Genomic DNA, 26,558 nt, shown 5'->3' on the forward strand with positions numbered 1-26,558 from the left:
GGTGATGAGGAAAGAGGTTTTAGGTGGGGTGGCAGATGATCGGCGTGAAAGGAAGTGCTCCACTGCAGCAATGCCCTGGACGTGCGAGATATTTGTGTATAGGGAAGTGGCATCAATGGTTACAAGGATGGTTTCCGGGGGTAACAGACTGGGTAAGGATTCCAGGCGTTCGAGAAAGGGGTTGGTGTCTTTGATGAAGGATGGGAGACTGCATGTAATGGGTTGAAGGTGTTAATCTACATAGGCAGAGATACGTTCTGTGGGGGCTTGGTAACCAGCTACAATGGGGCAGCCGGGATGTTTGGGTTTGTGAATTTTAGGAAGTAGATAGAAGGTAGGAGTGCGAGGTGTCAGTGGGGTCAGGAGGTTGATGGAGTCAGGTGAAAGGTTTTGTAGGGGGCCTAAGGTTCTGAGGATTCCTTGAAGCTCCGCCTGGACATCAGGAATGGGATTATGTTGGCAAACTTTGTATGTAGTGTTGTCTGAAAGCTGATGCAGTCCCTCAGCCACATACTCCCGACGATCAAGTATGATGGTCATGGAACCCTTGTCAGCCGGAACAATGATGATGGATCGGTCAGCTTTCAGATCACGGCTAGCCTGGGCTTCGGCTGTGGTGATGTTGGGAGTAGGATTAAGGTTTTTCAAGAAAGATTGAGAGGCAAGGCTGGAAGTGAGAAATTCCTGGAAGGTTTGGAGAGGGTGATTTTGAGGAAGAGGAGGTGGGTCCCGCTGTGATGGAGGACGGAACTGTTTCAGGCAGGGTTCAATTTGGATAGTGTCTTGGGGAGTTGGATCATTAGGAGTGGGATCAGGATCATTTTTCTTCGTGGCAAAGTGATATTTCCAGCAGAGACTATGATTGTAGGACAGTAAATCTTTGACAAGGGCAGTTTGGTTGAATCTGGGAGTGGGGCTGAAGGTGAGGCCTTTGGATAGGACAGAGGTTTCGGATTGGGAGAGAGGTTTGGAGGGAAGGTTAACTACAGAATTGGGGTGTTGTGGTTGCAGATTGTGTTGACTAGAATTTTGAGGTGTTGGGGGGAGTGGAGCTGGAAGTGGGAAATTGAGTAGATGGGAGAGACTGGGTCTGTGTGCAATGAGAGGAGGTTGAGGTTTGTTGGAAAGGTTGTGGAGGGTGAGTGAGTTGCCTTTCCAGAGGTGGGAAACCAGGAGATTGGATAGTTTTTTGAGGTGGAGGGTGGCATGCTGTTCTAATTTGTGGTTGGCCTGTAGGAGGATGCTCTGAACAGCCGGTGTGGACTCCCACACTCAAACTGGTTTAACTTAGGTCAAAGGATGGTGTCTAACATGTTACAGTAGCAACATGAATTACCCTTGCTTTTATGCATCTTGATTTGGAAAAAAATTCAGGCACCAAATTCAGCAACGGTACAGTGAAGTTCCTGAGAGTTTTCTGCTGCCCAGTAGTGAAAAGTTTGTTTATCTGCAGTACTTTACCAATGGGAGTAGGCATCATCAGAAGAAATCAAAATGGTGCCAGAGGGAATTTTTGGGAGAATTTCTTCATGCAGTTCTGCAAGTCTCAAATCTCTCTCACTTAATTCTTTGGCAACCTTCGTTTGGTATGAGTGCATGTAAAGATCTCTGTGCAGGATTATTCTCGCACTCCTATCAGACAATCCCAGGGCAGCTGCATTTTTCAGTATTGAATGCTCTGGAGGTCGCTGTATAGATGCTCCACCATGCGCCACATTTTCCAGCATTGTTATAGTCTGAGGTCAGCCAGTAGATTTTCTTTTCAGTGCAGAATTTGATGCTCTAAAGTCTGATATTCAAACTTGAATATTTTTTCTAACAGGAACACATCAATGTCAGCCAAGTTTGAACTGAATGCAAAATGCTCATTCAGTAGTAATCACACAACTGCCATTAAGAATATACTACTCAACAACAAACACATGATGCTCACCTAGCCAAGCCATTGCGCCTACTGAAAATGGCACATACACCACAATCAATCAATACCCCATTTACTTCAGTATCCCCATCACACCTCATACAGCACCTCTCCAAATATGTGTACGACGATGCTTTGATAAGTCTGGTAAATTGAGTCTTTTTGTTGTGGCTTTATGGTTGGTAAGCTTGATTATTCCAAGTATCATATAAAGAATTTTAACGATTTAAAGTGTACAGTGCATTTTTGACAACCACATGATTTGGCGAGTGTGTCGGCTCTGATTGAAAATGGAGAAAATCGAATTTCTTACAAACTGCCCACAAATCAAAACATAATCGGATGAAGTTTGCATGGACTCTGCACCATCACTGAAGACCATTTACTTTTGGTTTAAAGAATTTATATGTGGTCGGTCAAGCACCAAATACAACTGACGTCACCACAAAAGAAATCATTGACAAAATCCATGACATGTTAATTTAATATTGCCAAATAAAAATTTGTGTCATTGCTGAAACTGTAGGCATTTCACCTGAGTGCATAATATCCTGCACAAAGAATTGGCTATGAGGAAGCTGTTTGTGAGTGGGTGCCGCAATTGCTCACAGTAAACCAAAAGCACATTCGGCACAACATTACAACACAACATCCAAAGATGTTTAATAGCCATACACATCAAAGTCAAAACAGCACTGGTGAAAGTGCACTGGAGAAAGCAAAGACCATTTTTTCAGCTGTTAATGTGACGGCCACTGTTTTTTAGGATTTGAAAGGAATAATCCTCTAAAAATTAACACAAATACAGGAATGACACATACAAACTTGCATAATCCTAAAATAATAATGACCATATCAAGTTCAAATATGAACTGCTTATGATTTTACATTATCTGGGAAACCTTTTTTACAGACTCATCAAATGAATACTGGGCAGGAAACTCGCAGGATAAAAATCTTAATCATCACTTAAAAACAAAAGATCATAATTGACTCTAATAAACAATGGAGCTTTCTGAATGTCATAAATGGATTAACTTGTGGATATACACAGGGCCTTACTTTGTTCATCATTTATGCAAGACATCATCCTAGTTCTCTACCTTTCAAAGCAGTAATGTATGCTGAAGATAGCATATTCATTTCTGCACAGTAACATAGGTGTCATGGAGGAGATGAATGAACATGTGAGAGAGAATGCTTCTGACAATTTATGTTTACACAAAACTAGAATTAAGCATATAATTTTCTCTAAGAAATATGCAAGTAAAAGTGCTGCATATTCATCTTGTCACAAAACTGATCTGAAATACTCACTAAAGTGAGTGTGTTGTATCTCACTAGAAAACTAAAATCTCCATTAATGGAAAACATCTACGTTTTGAAAACTGTGCATTCTTCCACACACCCTTCAGGTATAATGATGAAGAGTTATTGTGCTGAAGCAAAAGATGTTTTTCCTTGGCAGAAGAAGGTTATTCAATGTACATACAGTCTACCTGCTGCAAAACATACCTCACAGAAAATTACATTATTCTGTACACCTTTCAGATCATTATCAACTAGAATTAGTATGAAATACAATCTCATGGTTCTCTCATAGAACAGGAACATAAATTATGTACAAAGTTTCCCTGAACTAGATTAACAAAAACATAAAAAAGTAGTGAGCGCTGGTAAATCTTTTATTAAAATACTACCATTTGCCATTTGGTGGCTGAAACTAAGGACATCAAAGAGAAAAAAACTGTGGCCAATGGAAAAAATGTAGATTACTTTGTGAACAGTAACATAAATAATCATGTCATTTCATAGTAAGTTAGTAACTTGTGTCCTCACAATACTGAATAATCTGTACACAATAACTTTGAGCAGTGTGGTTTTAAACCTATTCCTTGTATTTTATGTTTGAGATCTATTTTATGGTTCAGAAATTATAAAATTACATGTTTATGCAATTAGTTCAACTGATGTCAGAATTTACTCCCATAACAGAACAAAATGAAAGCTACATTTCATAAAAACTAAGCAGTCGCAACAAGATATCAAATAGAAATAAAAAAAAATAAAACTGCTATAAATAAATGTAAGCTAATAAATTAAGGTGAAATTCTGTCAAATGACTTATTGCTCACGTGTAATATCCAGCCTCAGGAACAATCCATTCCTGAATTCCAGCTTTGGCACCAGTGTGGACAGTTACTTTTGTTTCATCTGTGCTATAAGCAAAGTTACAGTCTTCTTGTGTTGGTCCCTCTGGTCCACGTTTATTGCAAGTAGTCAGGACATAATCTATAGACAAACATTAATTCAGTTTGTAGTTGAGCTAAATGCTGTAGCACAGGTTAAATTATAAGCTCACAAAAAAAAGAGGGCTTACAGATTTTAGACATCACTGATAATATCTACTTTGGGGGGAGCTTTCTACCTGGAAAGTATCTGTTATCAGGTTGTAAATAAAATACAGGTACCACAACAGTTGAAGCAAATCTGTTGTTGATGTTGTTGTGGTCTTTAGTCCAGAGACTGGTTTGATGCAGCTCTCCATGCTACTCTATCCTGTGCAAGTTTCTTCATCTCCAAGTACATCCTTCTGAATCTGTTTAGTGTATTCATCTCTAGGTCTCCCTCTATGATTTTTACCCTTCACACTGCCCTCCAATACTAAATTGGTGATACCTTGATGCCTCAGAATATGTCCTACCAACCAATCCCTCCTTCTAGTCAAGATGTGACACAGATTTCTCTTCTCCCCAAGTCTATTCAACACCTTCTTATTAGTTATGTGAGCTACCCATCTAATCTTCAGCATTCTTCTGCAGCACTACATTTTGAAAGCTTCTATTCTCTTCTTGTCTAAACTATTTATCGTCCATGTTTCACTTCCATACAAATACTTTCAGAAACAACTTCCTGACACTTAAATCTAAACTCGATGTTAACAAATTTCTCTTCTTCAGAAACGCTTTCCTTGCCATTGCCAGTCTACATTTTATATCCTCTCTACTTCAACCATCATCAGTTATTTTACTCCCCAAATAGCAAAACTCCTTTACTACTTTAAGTGTCTCATTTCCTAATCTAATTCCCTCAACATCACCCGATTTAATTCGACTACATTCCATCATCCTCGTTTTGCTTTTGTTGATGTTCATCTTATATCCTCCTTTCAAGAGAGTGTCCATTCCATTTCAGCTACTCTTCCAGGTCCTTTGCTGTCTCTGACAGAAATGGCTTGTGAAACTAACCATGCCATAAATCACTTGACTGGTAGTCACAGTTTTGATTTTTATGTGGATGAGGCACCCAGTTTTGAAGTAATATTCTTCATAACAAAAATTAAAAAAAAAAAAGACCACAAGAAATTATTTTTAATGGGTGGGTAACTGGTCTGTATCTTTGTAATTTTCCATCTTCATTTAAAACAATTATCCTGTAACAGCTGAACTGCAATACAGTCACATATAATTTGAAGTCATAATCACTGTTAGCATTAGTAAGAGTGTCAGAGCTATGACTTTTCCTTTTGAGGATAATTTCAAAAAACAGATATTGCTTCCTGAGGAATGTTTCTGCTAGACCTGAAAACATTGACTGAGCCAGCTTCTTTAAAAACAACTGAAAGAAAATAAGCTGCGGAGGCTTGAGGCATTGGATTCTACATGTGAAACTCATAAAGTACAAGAATATAAAGTTGAACTTCAGTAACCGTATAGCTCTGTGGTATGAAAAAATAGTGAAAGTGTGAAGACGTAAAAATATCAAAGGTCTTTTATTGCAACATAAAGTGTTGTACTTATATTATTTGGCTTTTACAGAAATCTAGGGTGTTGTATTAATAGTAAAGAATGAGTTCAGTTTAAAATCAGATACAAATGATTAAATAATTAAATGCAAAAGAATGAGATAGAGTTGCCTACCAGTACCTGGAGGTGAAAATTTCGTATTGCCAACACGCACATAGAAAAGCCCACAACATTGTAGCTTTCAGAAGCAACAGTTCCTTCTTCAGGGAGAGAGATGGACTGGTTGGGGAAGGTTAAAAAAGAAAGCCAGGTCACTCAGGAACCATGATGATAGGCATCCACTTGTTGTAAGGACAAGGAAAGACAAAAATCACAATAGACTTGAATAACCTGCTCTTTCTTTTTAGCTTTCTCCAAGCTATCCCTCCCTCCTATCCAAGGAAGGAACTAATAGTTCCAAAAGCTAGGATGGTGCCATATACTTTAATATGTGTCTGTTGGCAATACTAAATATTTAATCCCTTGTAGCTCTCATAATTTTAGATTTCTCAATGAATTTGCCTTTCAATAGAATGAATAATTAATTGTATATTTTTCTTGTGAGTTTTGTATGCTGCACAAAAGTCTACTTGGAAGATCTAGTATCTTATCACGTTCCTGAGTCCAATATTTAATTAATTATAGCCTTATTTTAATTAGTTCCTGGAAGTGGACCAAATAAACACAATGCCATGACATCTGTTCCATTAATACACTGATCATGGGTAGAGGGAATGGGGTGGAGTGTGTGTGACACAAATAGTGACTTATAAAGATGTGAAATTGTGCATTAAGGAGCCACCTACAATCTTATTTCTTTCTTTTGTATCAATTTTATCATATTTAATCGATGTAGTGATATTCTGCTTGTAACTTATCAATCTTTGCAGCTACACATTGATAAATCCCATGCCATAAATCATCTGACTGATAATACAAACAAATACAAAACCTCATATACGCAGTGTGTCCCAGTTCCATTGGGACTGTGGCTGTGAAAAATAAAAGTCAAGGATTACGTTCACAAAATCACTGTATTTATTCAGAATAATATCCACCTGAATCAAAGCACAGCTGAAATCATTTTTGAAGTAGTTTGAAACAGTCACTATAGTCCTTTTTTCGAGTTGCATTTAGTACTGCAGTACACTTATATTGAATGTCCTTAATTGCATTATAATAGTGTCCTTTCATTGCCAACATCAATTTACGGAACAACCAGAAATCGGCTGGGGCAAAATCCGGTGAATATGGTCTCTGATTCAGGACTGTGGTCTATTTCCTGGTCAAAAATTCATGCAGTATTCACTTCGTGAGATGGGGTGTCATGAAGGAGCAACCAAGAATCTGCCTCTTGGTGTTTGGGTTGAATTGGATGAATTCTCATCTACAAACAGTTAAGGACAGGAAAAACTGGGTATTGCTTTATTGCTCCAGAGCCATTTTCTGGCAAGTATCAGATACATAACATTATATTCACAGCCAGGATGCCTGCTTTGGCTTTTTTCACCGCTGTTTTTCAAACTTCGAGGACTGTAACACTGCAGCTCACCATGAGATAGCATTGCCATTTGGAGTTTCATACAAGCACTCCTGATAGCACTGTGTACATCAAAGTCTGAATGAGACTAGGAAATAATCAGTGAGGAAGACACCTCACTTTAAATTTCTGGTAATCAAAACCTAGAAATGTAACACCACAGTTGAGTTTATTCACAACAGGAGATCTGTGAACAGAGACACATTGGATTCAAGTAGCACTAATTAATCCATTTGCTCACATAACTCAATAGTGCATCTGAAGCAACAGTGAGAAATATGATGCTTTATACAGCTGAGACTTTAATACTGGGAAGACACGGTGTGGAACAACCAGAGAAAGAAGAGGGAAAAATGAAGGAGATTATGAAAGATAAATATGATGACCTAGCAAAGAACTGTACCAGAGCATGAGAACAATATTAGAAGAAATCAGGTAGAAAAGGGCAATTATTGTGGAACACAATGACTAAAAGAGTAAGGGAAACAACAGATACGACAAGGTAAGAGACAGGAACTGAGTAAGTTGCTAAAATCAAGAAAAAGATTGGTCAGAATTGAGCATCAAGAGCAAAGGTAATGAAAACTGGAAAAGCAAGTACACACTGGTCAATATGTCAAAGTTCAACAACAAAGGATATATAAAAAGAAGAAAAAATTTAGGACAGTATAGGTGTAGTTGATCAAATGTTTTAAAGAAACAAGTTGCCATCACTCCTACACAAAAGCACTCCATTAACTTTTGGTTTTGCAACAAATACAGAGGCCCATAGGTTGAATTCAGTACAACTTAACCTGACCTACATCACTTTATGTTGCACTAAATAAAAGTGTGTTAAGAGGAAGCTGTTAAACTCTAATGATATAGTTGACCTACATCACTTTATGTTGCACTAAATAAAAGTGTGTTAAGATGAAGCTGTTAAACTCTAATGATATGGTTAACTAAGCACAGTGATTTTAGTGACCATTACAGCTGTAATACTAATTATGTTTAAACAGTACTCAGTTCTGTATAGTCATATATTCATTTGGATCTAGTTGGCATTACTTATGACAACAACAACAGTAATAATTACTTGCAAACATATTTTTCCCTCTGCTTGTACATAAAATATAACTGCACAAGATATTTAGTACACTAAAAATGTTTAGAAACTCTAGGAGCAATATGATCATTTTCAGTTACACTGTACATGAGTACCTACATGTGGCATTGATAAAAGACGGATGGGGTTCCGTTGATGGTCGTCTTCCTGTAAAGTTAAAAAACAGTATTAGAACAATAACATAATAATAATGAAATGATAAAAAGAACCATTTTGCAAAGTAAACTAGAAATAAGAGATCTGTTCAAAAAGTTCTGTAACTTGTCCACAAAATTTTTCTATGCTTATCTATTACTTATTGTGCCTGGTCTCCTTCGAAATGCTCTCCTTCACAATTGATACACTGGTCCAAATGCCGTTCTCACTTCCAGAAGTAGTCTTCGTACACCTCCTACTGGATCACACGAAGTGCCATCTGTGAGTTTTCTTTTATCTCATCTATTATTGCACATTTTGTCCTTTCAATGGGGTTTCCAACTTTGAGGAAAAAAAGTCTGCAGGGGCCAAGTCTCGAGAATACGGGAGATGTGGCAGCACAGTGATTTTGTTGTTTGTGCAATAGTCACATACCAACATGGATGAACATGTAGTTGTGTTCATTACCATGATGCAAGAGCCATGAATTGTCTCACCACATTCCAGGCCGTTTCCTTATCAAATTTTCTCACAGGCATTGCAACACTTCCCGATAGTACCATCGATTAACAGTTTGTTCCTGTGGCGTGAATTCATGATGAACTAATCCATCAAATTTAAAGAAAACTATAAGCATGACTTTGATATTAGACCTGACCTGACGAGCTTTTCTTGGTCTTGGAGAACCTTTCCCGACCCAATGTGAAGATTGAACCTTGGTCCCAATATCATAACTGTAGGCCAGACTCATCACTAGTAATGATTATCTTCAGGAAAATCTCATTATCATTTGCATGATCCAAAAACTCTTCACAGATTGCGGGCTGTGGGACAAACTCGGCAGCAAAAAGATGCATTCCTAGATGCTGTCAGAATTTCATGACATGATCCCACTGAAACATTACATTCTTGTGCAATCTCTCCTTCGACAGTCAGTCTTCGACTGGCACACACAATTTCACTGACGTTCCTGAAATGAGCGTCACTGGGAGATGTTGAAGGGCTTCCTGAACAAGGGTCATCTTTAACTCCAATCCAGCCATTTTTAAACTATGTGAACCATGAAACTTCCTGGCAGATTAAAACTGTGTGCCGGACCGAGACTCGAACTCGGGACCTTTGCCTTTCACGAGAAAGCGCTCTACCAACTGAGCTTCTCAAGCATGACTCACGCCCCGTCCTCACAGCTTTACTTCTGCCTGTATCTTGTCTCCTACCTGTGAGGAAGGGGCATGAGTCATGCTTGGGTAGCTCAGTTGGTAGAGCACTTGCCCGCGGAAGGCAAAGGTCTCGAGTTTGAGTCTCGGTCCGGCACACAGTTTTAATCTGCCAGGAAGTTTCATATCAGTGCACACTCCGCTACAGAGCGAAAATCTCATTATGTGAACCATTCTTAACACTGAGTATGGCTTATCACTGTAGGCTTCCTGCATCATTTGGTGTGTCGCTGTAAAGGTTTTCTTGAGTTTCACACAAAATTTAATGCAGAGGCGTCGCTCCTCTATCTCTGCCATCTCGAAATTTGCAAACTGTGTGACACAATGTTCTACTCAATACAGCACTAAACAATAATTAACTGACATACAACAACGAAACTTCCAGCACTTACACATTAAACACAGACGTATGCAGGGATGTCAACCGTATTTCGCTCCAACACATCATTGGTGTGAAATTATGTGTCCCAGAAATTTTTGAACAGATCTCGTATAGTTCAATATCCACAATTTTCATCTGAATAAACTTTCTGATACTACTTTAATTCACTTTATTTCCATTACATTCAAGCACCTTACCAACACATCAGCATTTCCAACAACAATACACCTGTCTTAGCTAAAATGCAAATGTTACAAAGAAAATAGTCATTATCCCTTCACAGGCTGCCACAATATCATTAAATTAGTTGGCAATAATGGAAATGTCAGGTTGGAAACAGTTAGCCTAAATGACAAAAAATATTATATTGTTTTCTTAAACTTGTGTTTTATTCAAATCCTATCCAAAACCTAATCACATATTACATTGTCATACATAAGGCTGCCTTTGATATTCTTGCATTTTAAATTCAACATTAAGGAGATAATCACAAACTCATGACAACATCTACAGAGAAAGAAAGAAACACCTTTTAGTAACAACTTTGGTGTTAACGTTAGCACAGATACACAAAAAATGTCTATTGTGGAGACCCTTCTATAAATTCACTCCCATTGGTTCTCTGATGCATATGGCTTCTCTTTACTTACTATCATACCAGCAATGGCAATAAAATAGGGAGACATATGCCACTTTCTTCTAAGCAAGATGATGACACAATTGCAAATTAGAAGGAACAAAATAATAATATGTGTTTCAAAGTGATAATAAAGAATGTGGCATCAGAGTAGTGAAGGAATCAACTACTGTCTACCTTGATGGATTCAGTTTCCAAATAAAATAATATAAATATATGAAAAACCCTTTACTTCACTGATTTATCTGTAAAGTTATGGAATAAAGTATGCAATATAGACATTTCAACTGTGATTAATGTTTTACAAAGTTTCCTTGGTTAGATGTTATGTGTCTCAAAAACAAAAATGTGCCAGCAAAAGGTAGTGAGGAACAGAGAAGTGGGGGATGGGGGGATGTACCAGTGAGGGCTGCAATAGTCTAATCTTACCCTTAATTGTCCCTACAAGATGGGAGGTGCAGGCAAATGAAAATAAAAGTAGGTTCTGTACACATAAAACAGTTTTTACAGTTTTAGGTAATTTTTTATGATACAAAGATGGTCCTTGAATCTTCATTGCATCACTCCACTGGATTTTCACTCAAAGCTTCACAAATGATATATGTCAGCATCACAGGCTTGTTTTATCTTGGAGTGACGAATGGAGAGTGTGCATTGATTTAGAACAAGACATAATTGTAAGGATCCTAACACTCACACATTTTAACATAATTTTCACAGAAGCGACACCATTCAGGTCCATAGTCAGATACATTATTGTAATGTAACAATGTCACACAAGTATCACACTTGTGTGTCACTCTGGAGATCTCAAAGAAATTATGACCATCAATCTATGTGTGTAGTTGCAATGAACTGTCAGACACAGTTAAAAACTACCACAGTAGGGAAGGTTTTTGCTGTAACTTAGGTATGAGCTATTAAGTGAGGACAATTTGTTTTAAAGAATGTGCTGTTGCTCACAAGCCACAAATCACAGTAATTACTTCTTCCTAACTCCCTTTTTTTAATCCACTATAGTTAAAGACAAAATGAGTGCAGCTGTCCAGGAAAACATTTTTGTCAATAATATATTTCTCATACTGTAATAACTGTCTGGAACTGGAAATTTTCTGTATTAGCAGGCTGATGCAACTTCTCACAGACCAGAGAACATTGTATAATGGTTTGAACAAAATGTGTTGCACATAGTGGAATACTCTGCAAAAGTCCTCATCTGCATCCTTTTATACATATTTGGAATGAACTAGACAACAGAGATGATGATATCTTCTTTGGTTCTCAAGTGAGCAACTGCAGATCTTCAAATAGTGATTTCTTAAGTTTACAACCCATTATCTTCAGGGGAAACTTCTGGGTTTGTGTTGGATACTGGGCCAAACACCTCCTGGGCTGACGGCAGAACAACCATATGCCTCTGGAAGAGTGTGTTCCCAACAGTAGCGAATTTGGTCATTGAAAACTGATGCTTTCTGTACATTCCACCCATTGCCTGCACTGCTATGACTCGGCAGCATTCTTCCCAAATCTACAAAAACATAGCGTACCACATGAAACCTAGATGGAAATGACTGTTGGCGGCTGATGAGACCATCATTTGTCTCAGTTTTTACTGCCTATTTGATCACTGAATTTCAAGATCACTGGCACAAAATTGTTGGACACTGATTCCAGTCCGCACTTTTAAGAGAATATAATGTTGATGTAGTTATGAATTAAATTCAAGCACACCATATTGCCATGAATACAGATTATGAAAAAAATTATTCTGCGTTCTCTGTACCTCCCACAGCTTCGCTGCACCATTCATGTTAATTTTCGGCAGCATCTTCATCAAAAAATTAGCTAGGTGATAACTGGTATTGATTGACTTGTTGCTGAACATTCCTGCTTTTTTAAGTTCATGAATATTTTGTTGCCTCACACTGATGTGTTTTGTTTGAGCATGATGCACACCTTTGTGACTCAGTAAAGGGTAGGTCTGCTATCACAGAATTCACTCATTACATGTTCACCGTGGATAACACACAATTTGCAGAGCAATTCTTGAAAATACATTGCTTTTTGTGCTGCAGTTTATGGATCCATGTAGTTGGTTCTGTAGCTGATATATCTTTCAATTGTTTCTGTTTTCTATTGCATGAAATTGTTGGCCTAGTTAACTTAAAAATACAGCCTGTTGTTTATCAAGCTTTGATGCATAATCAACATCACAGATTCCTTCAGTTTCAATTCTCTCACTTTTTTGAAAAATTAGTCCAACACTGACTGTGCCTTCATTGTGCATCATAATTCATTTGACTGTTTTCCATTGGTTCAATCAATAATTGGAGATTAATATAGTTATAACATCCATAATACATGCAATGTCAGTCCCATGCCTTAAGCCCCAGATAGCAGTGAATCAACAGCTTGTTGATAAGGCATGAGATTTAACACAAGTTCTTTATCATCCTTAAATTTGTCTTCAAACTTCTGTTGTTTCAAACCAGGTTCAAGGTGATGTAAAACTGGATAGTAATCTCCATATCAAATTTCTTGATTATGCTGGCTGCATATCTGATATGATCAAATCCTTGTTTTATGTCTCATTTTACTCTATTGCCAAGACACCAACAGCACATCTTTTTATGTCTGTATGCTACCAACCGGCTGTCCAACAGCAAGAATAACTATTGCTAAACTGTTGCCAAGAACAGAGCTGACCATCCAGTGGCACAACATGCAGCTGAGCATAACATGGCTGCTTCACAACCTAGGCAATTTGAATCCTTTTCTCCAGTATCATATTCTCTGAACAACACAGATGGAAGCTATCCCTGCAATACACCCTTTTCTCTTAAAATCATCCTGGCCTCAATCTTCGGTAATCCACTGTTCTCACACCCTCCACACAACAGTTTCCCCATCCTCTGTCCCATCACCCCCTCCCAATTCACATCCAAACATTACCTTCAGCATGCATCACACCCCACCACCCACCAACTCTGACACCCATGCATCACATGTCTAGCCTGTGCACCTACCATCCCTACTCCCCACATTCCCAGCCGATAAAATGGCTGCCTCCCTCCACGTCACTAGCCACCCCACCCCCCTGTCCTTTTTCCTGCTTACCACTCTCTATCCCTCTACCCACCCCCCTGACACCATCGCCATTACATTACATTAATACTTGTCCCATAGATCATGAATACGACATTTCATAACAGTGTAGTAAGTGTCAGTTTAACATAAGTTTTCTTTAAACAATATAATTAATTAATTTTTTTTACTATTACTTCATATCTAAAAATTCATGTATTGAATAGCAGGAGTTTTCATTCAGAAATACTTTCAATTTTTTTTTAAATGTTGGTTGTCTATCTGTCAAACTTTCAATGTTATTTGGCAAATGACCAAAGATTTTTGTGGCAGCATAATTCACCTCTTTTCTGTGCCAAAGTCAGACTTAATCCAGGATAGTGAAAATCATCCTTTCTTCTAGTATTGTAGCTATGCACTTCGCTATTATTTTTGAATTACGATGGGTTATTAATAACAAATTTCATAAGTGAATACATGTATTGTGAAGGTACTGTGAGTATTCTGAGTTCCTAAGTCTGCAAGGTGATCTTGGGTGGGCTCCAGCTATTATCCTGATTACACACTTATGTGCAATGAATACTTTTTCTCTTAGTAATGAATTACCCCAAAATATGATGCCTATGAAAGCAGTGAATGAAAAAAGTCATAGTAAGCTAATTTACTGATATGTTTTATCATCAAAATTTGCAACAACCCTAGCAGCATAAGTAGCTGAACCCATCATTTCAGCAGATCATCAATGTGTTTCTTCCAATTTAATTTCTCATCAATGCACACACTTAGAAATTTTGAATGTCCTGCCTTAGCAACAGACTTCCGTTAAGTCTATATTTTTCAATGGCGTTTTGCCATTTGCTCTATTGAATTGTATGTACATGTTTTCTCAAAATTTAGTAAAAGTCCATTTGCAGAGAATCACTTAATGATTTTCTAAAAGACATTATTTACAATTTCCTCATGTGATTCTTATTTGTTGGGTGTGATTACTATACTTGTGTCATCAGCAAAAAGAACTAGCATTGCATCTTCATGAATACAGAGTGGCAGCAAAAAGAACTAGCATTGCATCTTCATGAATACAGAGTGGCAAGTCATATATTAAGAACAATAAGGGATCCAAGACTGAACATTTTGGGAAACCATTCTTGATATCTCCGCAGTTAGATAGTCTGCAACAATCAGTAGAGGACTATGCTGATTTTTGCAAACTATCTATACTGTTAATTTCAACCTTCTACATTCTTCCAGTTAAATATGAACTAAACCATTTGTGCACTGTCCCACTCATACCACAATACTTAAAATTATCTAGAAGAATTTTGTGATTTACACAGTGAAAAGCCTTTTGAGAGATCACAAACTATCCCAATGGGTGACACTCAGTTACTCAAAGCATTTAACATTTGATCAGTGAAAGCATTTACAGTATTTTCTGTTCAAAAGCATTTCTGAAAACCAAACAGACATTTTGTTAGTTCTTCATTTTTACAAATATGTGATGCTACTCTTGAATGCATTACTTTTTCAAGAATTTTGGATAAAGCTGTCAGAAGTGAGACTGGGCAGTAGTTGTTAGCATCAGACCTATGCCCCTTTTTATGCAATTGTTAAACAATAATGTACTTAAGTCCATCTGGAAAAATGCCCTGATTCAGTGAGCTACTACATATATGACCGAGAATCCTACTTATCTGTTGGGAACTAGCTTGTACAACTCTGTTGGAAAGACAATCAATTTCATGTTGGCTTTTGTGTTTGAGTGAATTTATTATTTTTGTAATTTCAGTAGGAGAGCTGGGTTGAATTTCAATTTTATCAAATTGCATAGGTATTGCCTCTTCCATATACTGCCTTGCATTTTATAACGAATAGTTGGATCCTATTTTCTCTACAACACTTAAAAAATGATCATTAAAAATGTTTTCTACTTCTGACCATTTATTAACAAACTTTTCACTGAGTGTGATAGGAATACAGTCTTCCTGTGCTCTCGGTTGCCCTGTTTCCCTTTTAAAAATATTCCAAAGTGTTTTAATTTTATCAGATGGGCTAATTTCAGATATAATGCTCATATTTCTGGACATTTTAATAACTTTTCTTTATACAGTGCAGTAGTTTTTATAATGTTTCACCGTTTTTTGATCATTGCTCCTTCTAGCTATAAGATACATTTCCACTTTCTGTTTACAAGATCTTTTTATCCCGTTAGTAAGCCATGGCTTTTTAGATGGTTTCTCAGAACTATATGTCACTGTCTTTTTAAAGAAACTGTTTTCAAATATACTCACAAAGGTAGCACAAAAAGGTTAAATTTTAAATTAGCATCAGGTTACTTGTACACCTCATCCCAGTCTAACTGTTGCAAGCTTTCCTTAAAATTATCAATTGTTAAATAATTAATTGAACACACTATTTTGGAGGACTGTTTTGGATTATCAGAACTTTCCTACTATAATACCAGTACTAGGCAGATCCTGATTTTGGCAGTATATCTACATTAATTAATGACTAACTACATAACTCGATCTCAGTTGCATGTCATCTGTCTAATGGCTTCCAGGGGCAATATGAAATGGAACGAGCACATGAGGATTTGGTACGAAAGGCAAATAGTCAACTTTGATTTACTGCGAGAATTTTGGGGAAGAGTTGAACATTCATAAAGGAGACCACATATAGGTGAGTACTGCTTGAGTGTTTTGGATCCACACCACATCTGATTGACATAATTACTGATTGAATTTAAGAATTTAACATGCTCTCATAATCTGCTTATTAAGACCAATAATCTTGTATTAAAGGTTTAATGCAGTGAAACAAGTAGTACAGTTAGAAACTGAGTATATGTCTTGAGGCAGTCTAGCTAAAGGTGCACAGATAACAACACTATTTCCAACCAGTATTTGAGAAAGAGGGCATTTAGCAGATTCCAACAAACTTTATGTATACTTTCAAACTCCCACCCAACAAAATGATGAAAGGAAAGAAGTTCATTGCTTACCACATTTTCACTGTTCATGCAGTACAACTTCAGCATTATTATTTCTTTACTACTGACTTTATTTTCAATATATTTTGTAGGCAGTGTCCACATATACTACTGAATGTACCCGCAAAATTATATCACTGTAGAACATATAGTGCAAGGGATATGACATCATAAGCAGTGAGATATATGAAAAACTAGCTTCTACTTAAAACCCAGCATGAATTACCCAGACTATACTCATTCAGCATTTGATAATGAGAGCACTTAGGAACTACCAATGCACTTGAAATATAATTTTGAACATTTTCCAAACTTTTTCTTTTTTAAATGCTTAACATCAAACATTTGACATTTAACTCATCTGTGAAATAATCAGATTTTGAACCTGTTTTATAAGTTCTTTAAAGAATCGGGGCTTAGTGGTATGCAGCTAATAATTAAAGTTAAAATGCTTAGTTTGAAATATTAGGTAAGTACAGTAGCTAAGTAGCTAAAAAGATGAGCAGTGGCTGTTTTTTTTCATATACATAATGTACACTAGTCATAATTTGTTGTTACTATATGGTACAGAAGTAGCCAGCAATGGCTGCTTCTGCCTGTCAACATAAAACTTGAGTCATGCTACATCCCTGAAGGCTCTCTCCTTCATATCAGGGCTGATAGCACATGATGTGTGAATGAATGTGAAATTTGTTTGTAGAGGAGATTGCTGTCAATAAAAATAAATGGTTATCTATTGGAACCCTCATGTAAGACACCACATCTCTCTTTAGGATAAGAAGGTAAAAGGCACATAGGAGACTGAGAACAAGAATATAATGGCACACAGGTTATAAGTTACAGAAATCTGTCAGGGTAACAGGATGACAAAAATCTATGAAATGGGTGACTTATCACGAAATTTCTAGAAACACTTTATCATCACAATATCACAGAAGGCACAACAAACAAAGTATGAAAAGTATTGTTCAGTCAGTCTGACATGTGACCCTTGGAAACAGCTCACAGTGATAATATACAAAAGAACTATAAGTACAATACACCAACATTCACAAAAAAAAGATCATCTTGAACAATTAGAGATAGAATGTCCATATTCACAGAATGTGTACATTATTATGTTCCACAAAAATGATTAGCATCTGAATCATGTTGGCCCGCAGGTTAAGGTTCAACATCGATCCTGTGACGTGACACCACCTACGACTAAAATGTGCCTGCAGCTCTCATTGTCACAACAAACTGAAGGTAATGGACCAGTGTGACTTGAGCAGATGTGTTGGATGTCTCTCAGACATATGTGTGAACTGTATCATCAGATCAGTGAATTTGAAAGAGAGTGCATTATTGGCATGAGAGAATGTGATGCATCCATCTGGGAAATAGCTGCTTGTGTGGGACAAAGTGTTTTGGTAGTACAACGGGTGTGTGTCAAATGGTTTATGGAAGGCTGTAGAACACAACAAGATGGCTCAGGTCGCACCACCCAGAGCACTCCGAAAGAAGATCGACCCCTCACACGAATGGCATTGCAGAACAGATCTGCATCCTCCTCAGCTCTGGTTGCAACAGTGGAACAGTGGAACACATTGTACACCTTTGGTCAATATGCAGAAATGTAGTAGATGTCAATGGTGACTGGAAAAACATTGCTGGGGTAGGAATGGCATTAGCTAGTGTGTTTGGATGAAACCAAATTCTGTTTATTTGAAAATGATGGCCACATTTTGAAATGCCACAGACAGGGGAAGTGGCATCACTGTGACTGCATTCACACAAGAGACACAGTATCAAATCAAGGTCTTATGGTGTGAACTGCTATTGGGTATAACCACAAATCACACCCGATGCATGTCCATGGCACTTTTAACAATACGACCTACATGAAAGACACCCTACGACCTGTGGCCATGCCCTTTTTGCACAACACCCCACATGTCATTTCTCAGCAAGACAATGAATGACCACATGTTGCTGCACAAACAAGTGTTATCTTGGTGTCACAGGATATCAGCCTTTTGCCCTACCTCCCAGACCACCAGACTTGTCACCAGTCAAAAATGTGTGGGATATGGCGAAATGACAGGTGCAGAGCTTTCACCTAACGCCAACCACCAAAGATGAATTATGGAACCAGGTGAATGCAGCTTGGGTGGCTATACCACAGGATGCCATTTGTGCCTTATATGCATCGATGCCATCACGCATGGAACAAGGTATCAGGGCCCATCGTTGACCCCGTGACTACTACGCAACAGGACATGTATTGCACCAAGGTGACTGAAATGCTAATCATTTCTGAAGAACATACTAATGTACATGGCCCATGAATATAAACATCCTACCTCTAGTCATTCAAGGTATTCCGTTTTTTATGAACAATAATGTAGATACTGGACACAGATGAGTTTGTTTTCAGAAAGCAAAACGTTATTTGGGAAGCAGTTCTGTCTTTGTGCTCTGCAACATACAGGATGAAATAATAATAATAATAATAATAACAAGAACCATTCATGGAACTAGACAAAGCCATCAACAGTGTAAAGTGGAATATGGTGTTTACAATAATAAGAACAGTGGAGCTAACTACAGAAGGACAAGTAATCTGCAACATTTACGAAAGCCAAGTGGATTAATAAAAGTGAATAAATCAGAATGGTAAGTCCATGAGATGGGTGTAAAGCAGGGTTGCAACATATCATCACTGATGTGTACTTTGTAATTAGTAACAAAAAAGAAAGTGAAAGATAATAGCAGCAAATGAATAATATGACAAGGGGGACAGATATCAACGCTAAGATAAGTAGATAATATAGTCCTTCTGATAATAACATAAAATACTTGTTTAATGGAAAGAATAGCATATTTTGGACAAAATATGGGCAAACAAAGCTAGGGTAACTGTGACACTTAGCAGCAGAAAGGAGTATAGCAACTTACTTACCACCATATTTTAAAATGACACAGTAGTAAAAATGGCAATAGAATTATTCTACTTACAAAAGAAGACTACACATGGTGTCCAAAGAAAGGAAGATGCCAGAAGTAGTACAGTAGATGTAAATAAAGTTTCAAATGAGTCCTGGTTTCAAATACTTATATGGGATTGAGAAATAACGTCCTGAAAATGAATGTCTGGATCACAGTATTGAACAGAAGTTAAATGAGTATCAGCATCAAATGATCAAAAGTTTGATGACTAACAATAATCAAAAAACAAAAATAAAATAAATACCTGCCTGTAATAGTTCAAGTTAAATTCAACATGAGAAGTGAAAGCTGTCAGCATAGGTTGATCCTTAGGCATTTTGAGAGGAATGTTCACTACCCACAATGACCTGTGTTGTTAACTCAGTTACTCCTTCTTGTGTTACTGTTAATAGGATGTCTCTCCATTGACGGTTTTCTTTCACATGTTTTTAATCAGTATTCTGTGAATACAGTACTGAATCTGTCTTGTAGTTCTTATTTTTCATAATTTTGTGCTCTCCAGCAATTTGCCGGCATCTGTTCTGTACTGTGACATAACACTGTTGCTTTCTATTACACATAAAATTAGTTACTTTTTGTTTAAAATTTCATAAGTTTCCAATTACTGTCAAAATCCACTTTTTTCTTCCCGCTACTATTACTTACAAATCCTATAATGCGCTTGAAATATTACAGTATTGCTCCTGTCTTCCTATTCTATGAAGTTTAATTTTCGTCCTGTGCCATAAAAAAATTGGCACCATAAAGACTACCTTATATATTTCTATTCAAAGTTCATTTTTGAACCCTTCCATATCATGCCATCTCTTCAGCCTGAGCTTAAGAGTTGATTTAACCATTATCTTACTGATGAGGTACTTTTCTCTCCCTTTTTACCAAGGATAACGTACACACACACAATTGCAAATCACTTTCTGTCAAATTGTCACTATGAGTAATAATGACTTCACCAGTTTCTGAAACTGTGAAGTACAAAAAGGACTGTATTGATACTCACTTGCTTCCCAGTATGATATGTTGTATCTGTAGTTGCCAGTTTCATTTTGAGGAACACCTGCAGACAAAATAAAAATTGTAAGTAGTTGTGGAACAAAATTAATGAACATAACTACATGAACAAGATTCTTCACTTCAGGAAATAAAATGTTTGCAGTGTTGCTTGCATCTCTTGAAAAGAGTGCTGATTTTTCAATTACATCAAAAACACAGAGCTCCACAAGAACAATCGAATGTTCCACTGAACAAAGGTTGCTTGGTTCATTTTATCAAGAAGACGATATTCTTAACGAACCTCAGCTTGCAGTGAATGATACAGAACAGACAACATACCTAGGGAAATCTAAAAGTGAATAAGTTTCACCTCCTGTACATGTTGCCAACCGTGTGAAGTAACAGTACTGACATAGTGAGGCACAACCTGTTAAACTCATCACATCACAGACATTATTGAGTAGGATAAGTGACAACAAGACAATATTCATGTGACTGATACTGGTTTTTGTTTCATTTCGCAGCATCACGGCAATGCCCCACATCCAGTTCTTCATATTTTTGCACCAGGAACAACGCAGTCGAATCTTTCTCCCTCCATGTGGAGCCCAGCTGGCTGTGTTACATGAGAAGAGTTTCAGTTTTTCTCCTGTGCCATGCATGATCAATAGGGTTCTATATGCCAGCACCTTTGGATCACATAACCTAGCACAAATGAAAATGTTTTCCATGATGTTTTGCCACCACAATGTACGCCACCGAAGTTATCTCCATTTCATCCAGAACATCCAGAGACACGGTTTGCTATGGTAGAGAGTATTCTGGCTAGCCATGATAGTGTAACTAACACATTGTAGTATCCCATCTCATTAAACAGTGTTGGGGACTATGCATTTCTAATCAGTGACATGATTCAATAACCTCTAGTAATTGAAAAATTTGTTGCAGCAAAGGCTGCCTTACTACAATGCAGGTTTACGTCATCTAAACAACAGATAAAGTGGATGATTAATTCTGCAAACGTGGATGGCAGAATGACCTTCAAGCTCTGTAGGCACCTACATGAGTTAACTGATACCCCACTTACATTGGTGAACACACTGTGATTAGATGGTTAAGTAAATTGCCTGCATGCTTAGAAGTTTCCATGATTTCTCATGAAGGTGATATAGAAGAGAACTTATCACTTATGGCTGATCAGATACTTCCACTCTCACAACAGTGCCATTACTATAGATTACAGTAATGGCAGTCAGTAACCTCTCAAACTTGGCAACAAGCAACCAAAGACAGCTGAGAGTGTAACAAGAGACACTACAGTGTCACAGCAGGTACACATTGGGGGCTAATGGGAATCCCAGTCATAGGCTGTTTGTGGCAGGTCATCTCACAGCCTAAAAGGATCAGAGTTCTGACTACAACTGACAATGGGCACTTTGGTGCTGATTCCACATACGTTTCAAGAGCCACACTTGCAATGGCTCTTCACGTTGCTCGCACTGAAGCTCCATATGTGACACATTCCAAGCGCACCTACATACCAGACAAGCGAGCCAAACTAGTTTTGCTCGTATCTCCAAGAACAGTTCCAGATTATATGTTCTTGACAAAAATACAAGTAACTAGTTTCTTGTTGACACAGGCTCGCAGGTGCACACAATCCCAAAGACAGCAACTTGATCACAAATTCCACAATTTCTCCAATAGCTATGAGCAGCTTACGATATGTCCATCAAACTGTATGACACAACTATTTGCACTGTGGATTTGGGTCTATGTACAATCTTCAATTTAAAATTTACTTTTGATGAGGTTAATGAGTCATTGCTAAGTGTGGGTTTTTTGCGTTTTCACCTTTCACTGGAGCTTGAGGACGGCAAACTTTGCCAAATCAACAGTGGAGATGCAGTTGCAGGCGAACTGCCCACGCATTCACACCCACACTCTGTGGTTTCTAGCACTAGAGCAGCAAACGGGTTATGGGATGTTTACTGTTCCTTGCAAACCTGGCTTATATGAACAAAAAATATGAAGACAGCAAGGTCAATCATAGAACCTTGTCTGAAGAAATCTAAGTTTCACACACAACATTGACTGACACAGAAAAGATCCAAAAGAAAACAAACATGATGTGCCCCACATAATTTCAACCAGTTCCAACCCACAACATCCAGGTACCTTTACTAGAAATGAAAAAACCACAGGAGCTGCAAACAACTTTAGTGGTTCCTCCATGGAGGATGTGAAACAAGAGTGCAAGAATGCTATTTGACATGTTCAGAGCTGTACCAATCTGCTGGAGTTATCAGTGGCTGTCATAGGAAGGGATAAATCTTAATGTTTCTCACAATGTCTCATGCACAAACATCAAGTCATAGCTTCTGAGCAATGCAGGTCAGTCACAATAATGACAGTGTACTGCTTCCTTCTACCAATATCACCAATGCTCTGTCTTTCATGACTTGTTCTCCAAAAATGCGAGTTCTCAGCGTCAGAACTGTGTGTAAAATCAATACTATGCAGGAATCTCCTGTCTTCCAAAAGACCCCTACATGCTGCTCCACCGAAGTACAGCTTTTGCAAGCAACATCCCCCCCCCCAAGCTCATTGATATTGCAGCACCACTCTCACAACAGAATGACGTCTATTACACCCCTCACTCTCATAATGGCCAGTTTCTTAGGGCCCAGCGATATCTGAGTGAAAACCTAGAGATGTAAGGGTACCACCCCACAAATCGAGCATGCGGAAACAGCTTAACCATGCCCGCAACAGCACGGCTGGTCATGACACACAAGTTGAATGGGGACTGTCAGCCTGCACAATGGTATTCTGTACTGAAGGAGAGGGTTCTGTGAGGACTTCAAATCAATATCAATTGTGCACACATCGACATTACACTGACTAGCTTTCTTTGGTGTGGTAGTTCATCTTTGCTATGTACAGAGAAATCTGTTCTTTGTATCTGACTTATAATAACATCTCTGTATGGCTGTCTGTGTTATTTGTGATACAGTACCACAGTTTTATTCTCTTATCTGAGTGTGTTATGCTCAATCCCACAGATTTTCTACAGCATCAAAAAGTGAAGAGCACCTGAACAATAAGTCTAAAACATACACACAGACTGCTTCAAAATATATTTCAAATGTAAGAAAAAATCTTGTTATACAGCCAACATGGGGAACACACATGAAAAGCTCTGAAAAACTAACCAACATAGTACAGTGGGTCAAAGGTAAATATATATAATGTAATTCCTAGCCAGACAATACCATTCTAGAATGGTAAGTTTGAGAACTAACAAAGTATGGATATGAAGTACAGTAAGACATTTTATAATAAAAAGATTTTGTTTACCATGACATTCCTTCAATAATGGAAAAACTATGCTAGTGCATGAAAAGTTTGTTTTCATGCAGGAAGACAATATAATTAAAAGCAGTGATTGATTTCCCTTAAGTGAGTACCTGCTTCCAGGTTATGGAAGCAGTTGCCATAAAAAGATAGCACAAGAGACACAACAGATATATAAAACATGTAACATAAGATATGCTAAAAATTTGAGACAGAAATGTTACATAACTTGGATTTAAACAATGGAGAATTCAGAATGGAATAGCAACCACATCATGAAAAGAACAGATTGCTACTCACCACATAGAGGAGACACTGAGTCACAGACAAGCATAATGAGAAGACAGCTAAATATTTTAGCATTCAGACAAAAAGTGTTTCTTCAGATGCAGAACAGACATACTCACACAAGCATGACACACACTCACAAAAATGCTACTGTCTATAGACCATTCTGCCCAACACGATGCGCTTTACTTCAATGACTGATTCACAGATTACACCATCTGGATCCTTCTGGGATATTCCATATAAAGTTTATTGTTACAAACCCCAATGTATTGTATAAAGAGTATAAAAAGGAAATAGGTAAATTATAGGTTGGGGTAAATAATGTAATATAACAGCATGAACTTTCATGAATCATGAGTCATTGTCATATAATTAAGTTTTTATACCAAGTGAGAACTCTATCTAGTTCAGTAATTTACTTCTTAGTGTGAATGTGTAACCAATATCACTACTAAAAATTTCCCAGTTTCAACCAATATTATAAAAACAGAAAATTAAATGCCTAATGTGAGTCATGAAATCTGACTCGCAGTTGTATTCTTTTAAGATTAGAAGAAGAGGATGCCCTTAGCAGCTGCAGAAAGACAGAGTTAGAGAAGGAGAAAAATTACAGAGAGAAGGAAAATATGAAGAATTTAAGAAGAAGCATATAGAAGAACCTCAAAAAAGCCAGCAGAAACAGAAACAAAAGTTTCCACAGTTGAGTCAATGTAAGCAAGGTCTATTATTAGAAGAAATATGAGTTAAAAAGAGGGAGAGAGTTGGAAAATATAGGCAACAGAAGATGCAAAATCAGCAACCTAGTAAAGCAATTTTGTCACAGTATAAGTGACATAGTGCTCTGGGTAAAGCCATGGCTCAAGTGCTGCAATTGCTTATGTCTGTCAACTATACCTGATGATGTGAAAGTAGTTTCAATATGGTCAGATGGACCTATCTCACAATTTAAAAACAAATATATTACTGCTGCTGTGCCTCAATTTCCATCATTCCATAATGTGGAAATATACTGGAACTTATTTACTACATCCCATGGTAAAGGAGCTGCAGATGGAATTGGCGCAGTTGCACAACGGCTAGTTGGGAATGCAGTAAAAAAGCGAAAATTCATAGTAACTGATGCATCAACTTTTGCTCAGGTACCTGCAAGTACCACAACTATGCATCTTTTTCATGAGTCTATTGATGAAATTCAAGGAATATGTGAATCAATGTGAAACTTAATCTGGCACAAATATTTTCTTCGGCACCATCAGTACTAAACATAAAATGCATTTACTGCTTTCACTACAAGAGAGGAGTACTGCAAACATATCCGCTGTCTCCAAAGAATTTTACTGCTGCAGATCATCATAGTGAAGACTATAGGAAGTGTGCAAATTGGAACCTGGTACAAAGTAGAATGTGACAGTAAATTCAATGCTGGAGAAGTATGTGCAATTTTTGGAAATTCTTACTTAATCAGTGCAAGGGACTGTGCTGGTCACTATTTGAAATGGCCTATAAAATGTGATGAAATTATAAAGAAAATTAATCCACTTCATGTTGTCAATGCAAGAGGATATTTTCATTTAACTGACTTTTAATTTAATTTACAATTCATTTTTCCAGATGTCATGGTCTTATAATTTTTCATAGCATTTGAAAAGTGAAATGTTAATGTTAAGTTTATCTTATTTGGCACATAATGTCATATATTCATTTCTCTGCTTGCAGGAAAAAAGTTTTTCCAACAAGAAGTAGCAAGTAACATGAATCACATAACATTGAGTCACATGCCTTTTTAAATATATTACAATATTTCACATGGTACAAATATTTTTCAAAATCTATCACTCTGTCATTTGAATGCCAACCTAATAAGCATTTTCTGTGATAAATACCAGAGCCATACTCCTAATAGTTTGAGGACACTTTTGACCTAAAATGTACGTTAAGAATAGGATGTCCCAAATTTGTAACATGATTCATGACATAAATCACATTCTTGTTCTTTAATGCTCTTCCCTGCTTAAATAACGCTTCAAGATATTTGTCTGAATAACACAATTTATAATGATGATTTACAAAAGAAAATATGGGTTTATAGAGTGATAACAAGTCAACATAATAAAGCATTGACTTCAAA

At 37.4% G+C, this 26,558-nt stretch overlaps 1 protein-coding gene across 1 annotated transcript in view; it reads right to left on the reverse strand.

The window, feature by feature from the left end:
- LOC126479258 (leukocyte tyrosine kinase receptor-like) overlaps nucleotides 1–26,558 on the reverse strand; it is a 782,006-nt gene that overhangs the window by 237,787 nt on the left and 517,661 nt on the right. The window contains 3 exon segments of the mRNA XM_050103770.1: nucleotides 4,057–4,213; nucleotides 8,454–8,501; nucleotides 20,790–20,846. Of these exon segments, the coding sequence (XP_049959727.1) occupies nucleotides 4,057–4,213; nucleotides 8,454–8,501; nucleotides 20,790–20,846 (262 nt within the window).

The sequence above is a fragment of the Schistocerca serialis genome, chromosome 1, assembly GCF_023864345.2.
Source record: "Schistocerca serialis cubense isolate TAMUIC-IGC-003099 chromosome 1, iqSchSeri2.2, whole genome shotgun sequence".
NCBI classification, from domain to species: domain Eukaryota; kingdom Metazoa; phylum Arthropoda; class Insecta; order Orthoptera; family Acrididae; genus Schistocerca; species Schistocerca serialis.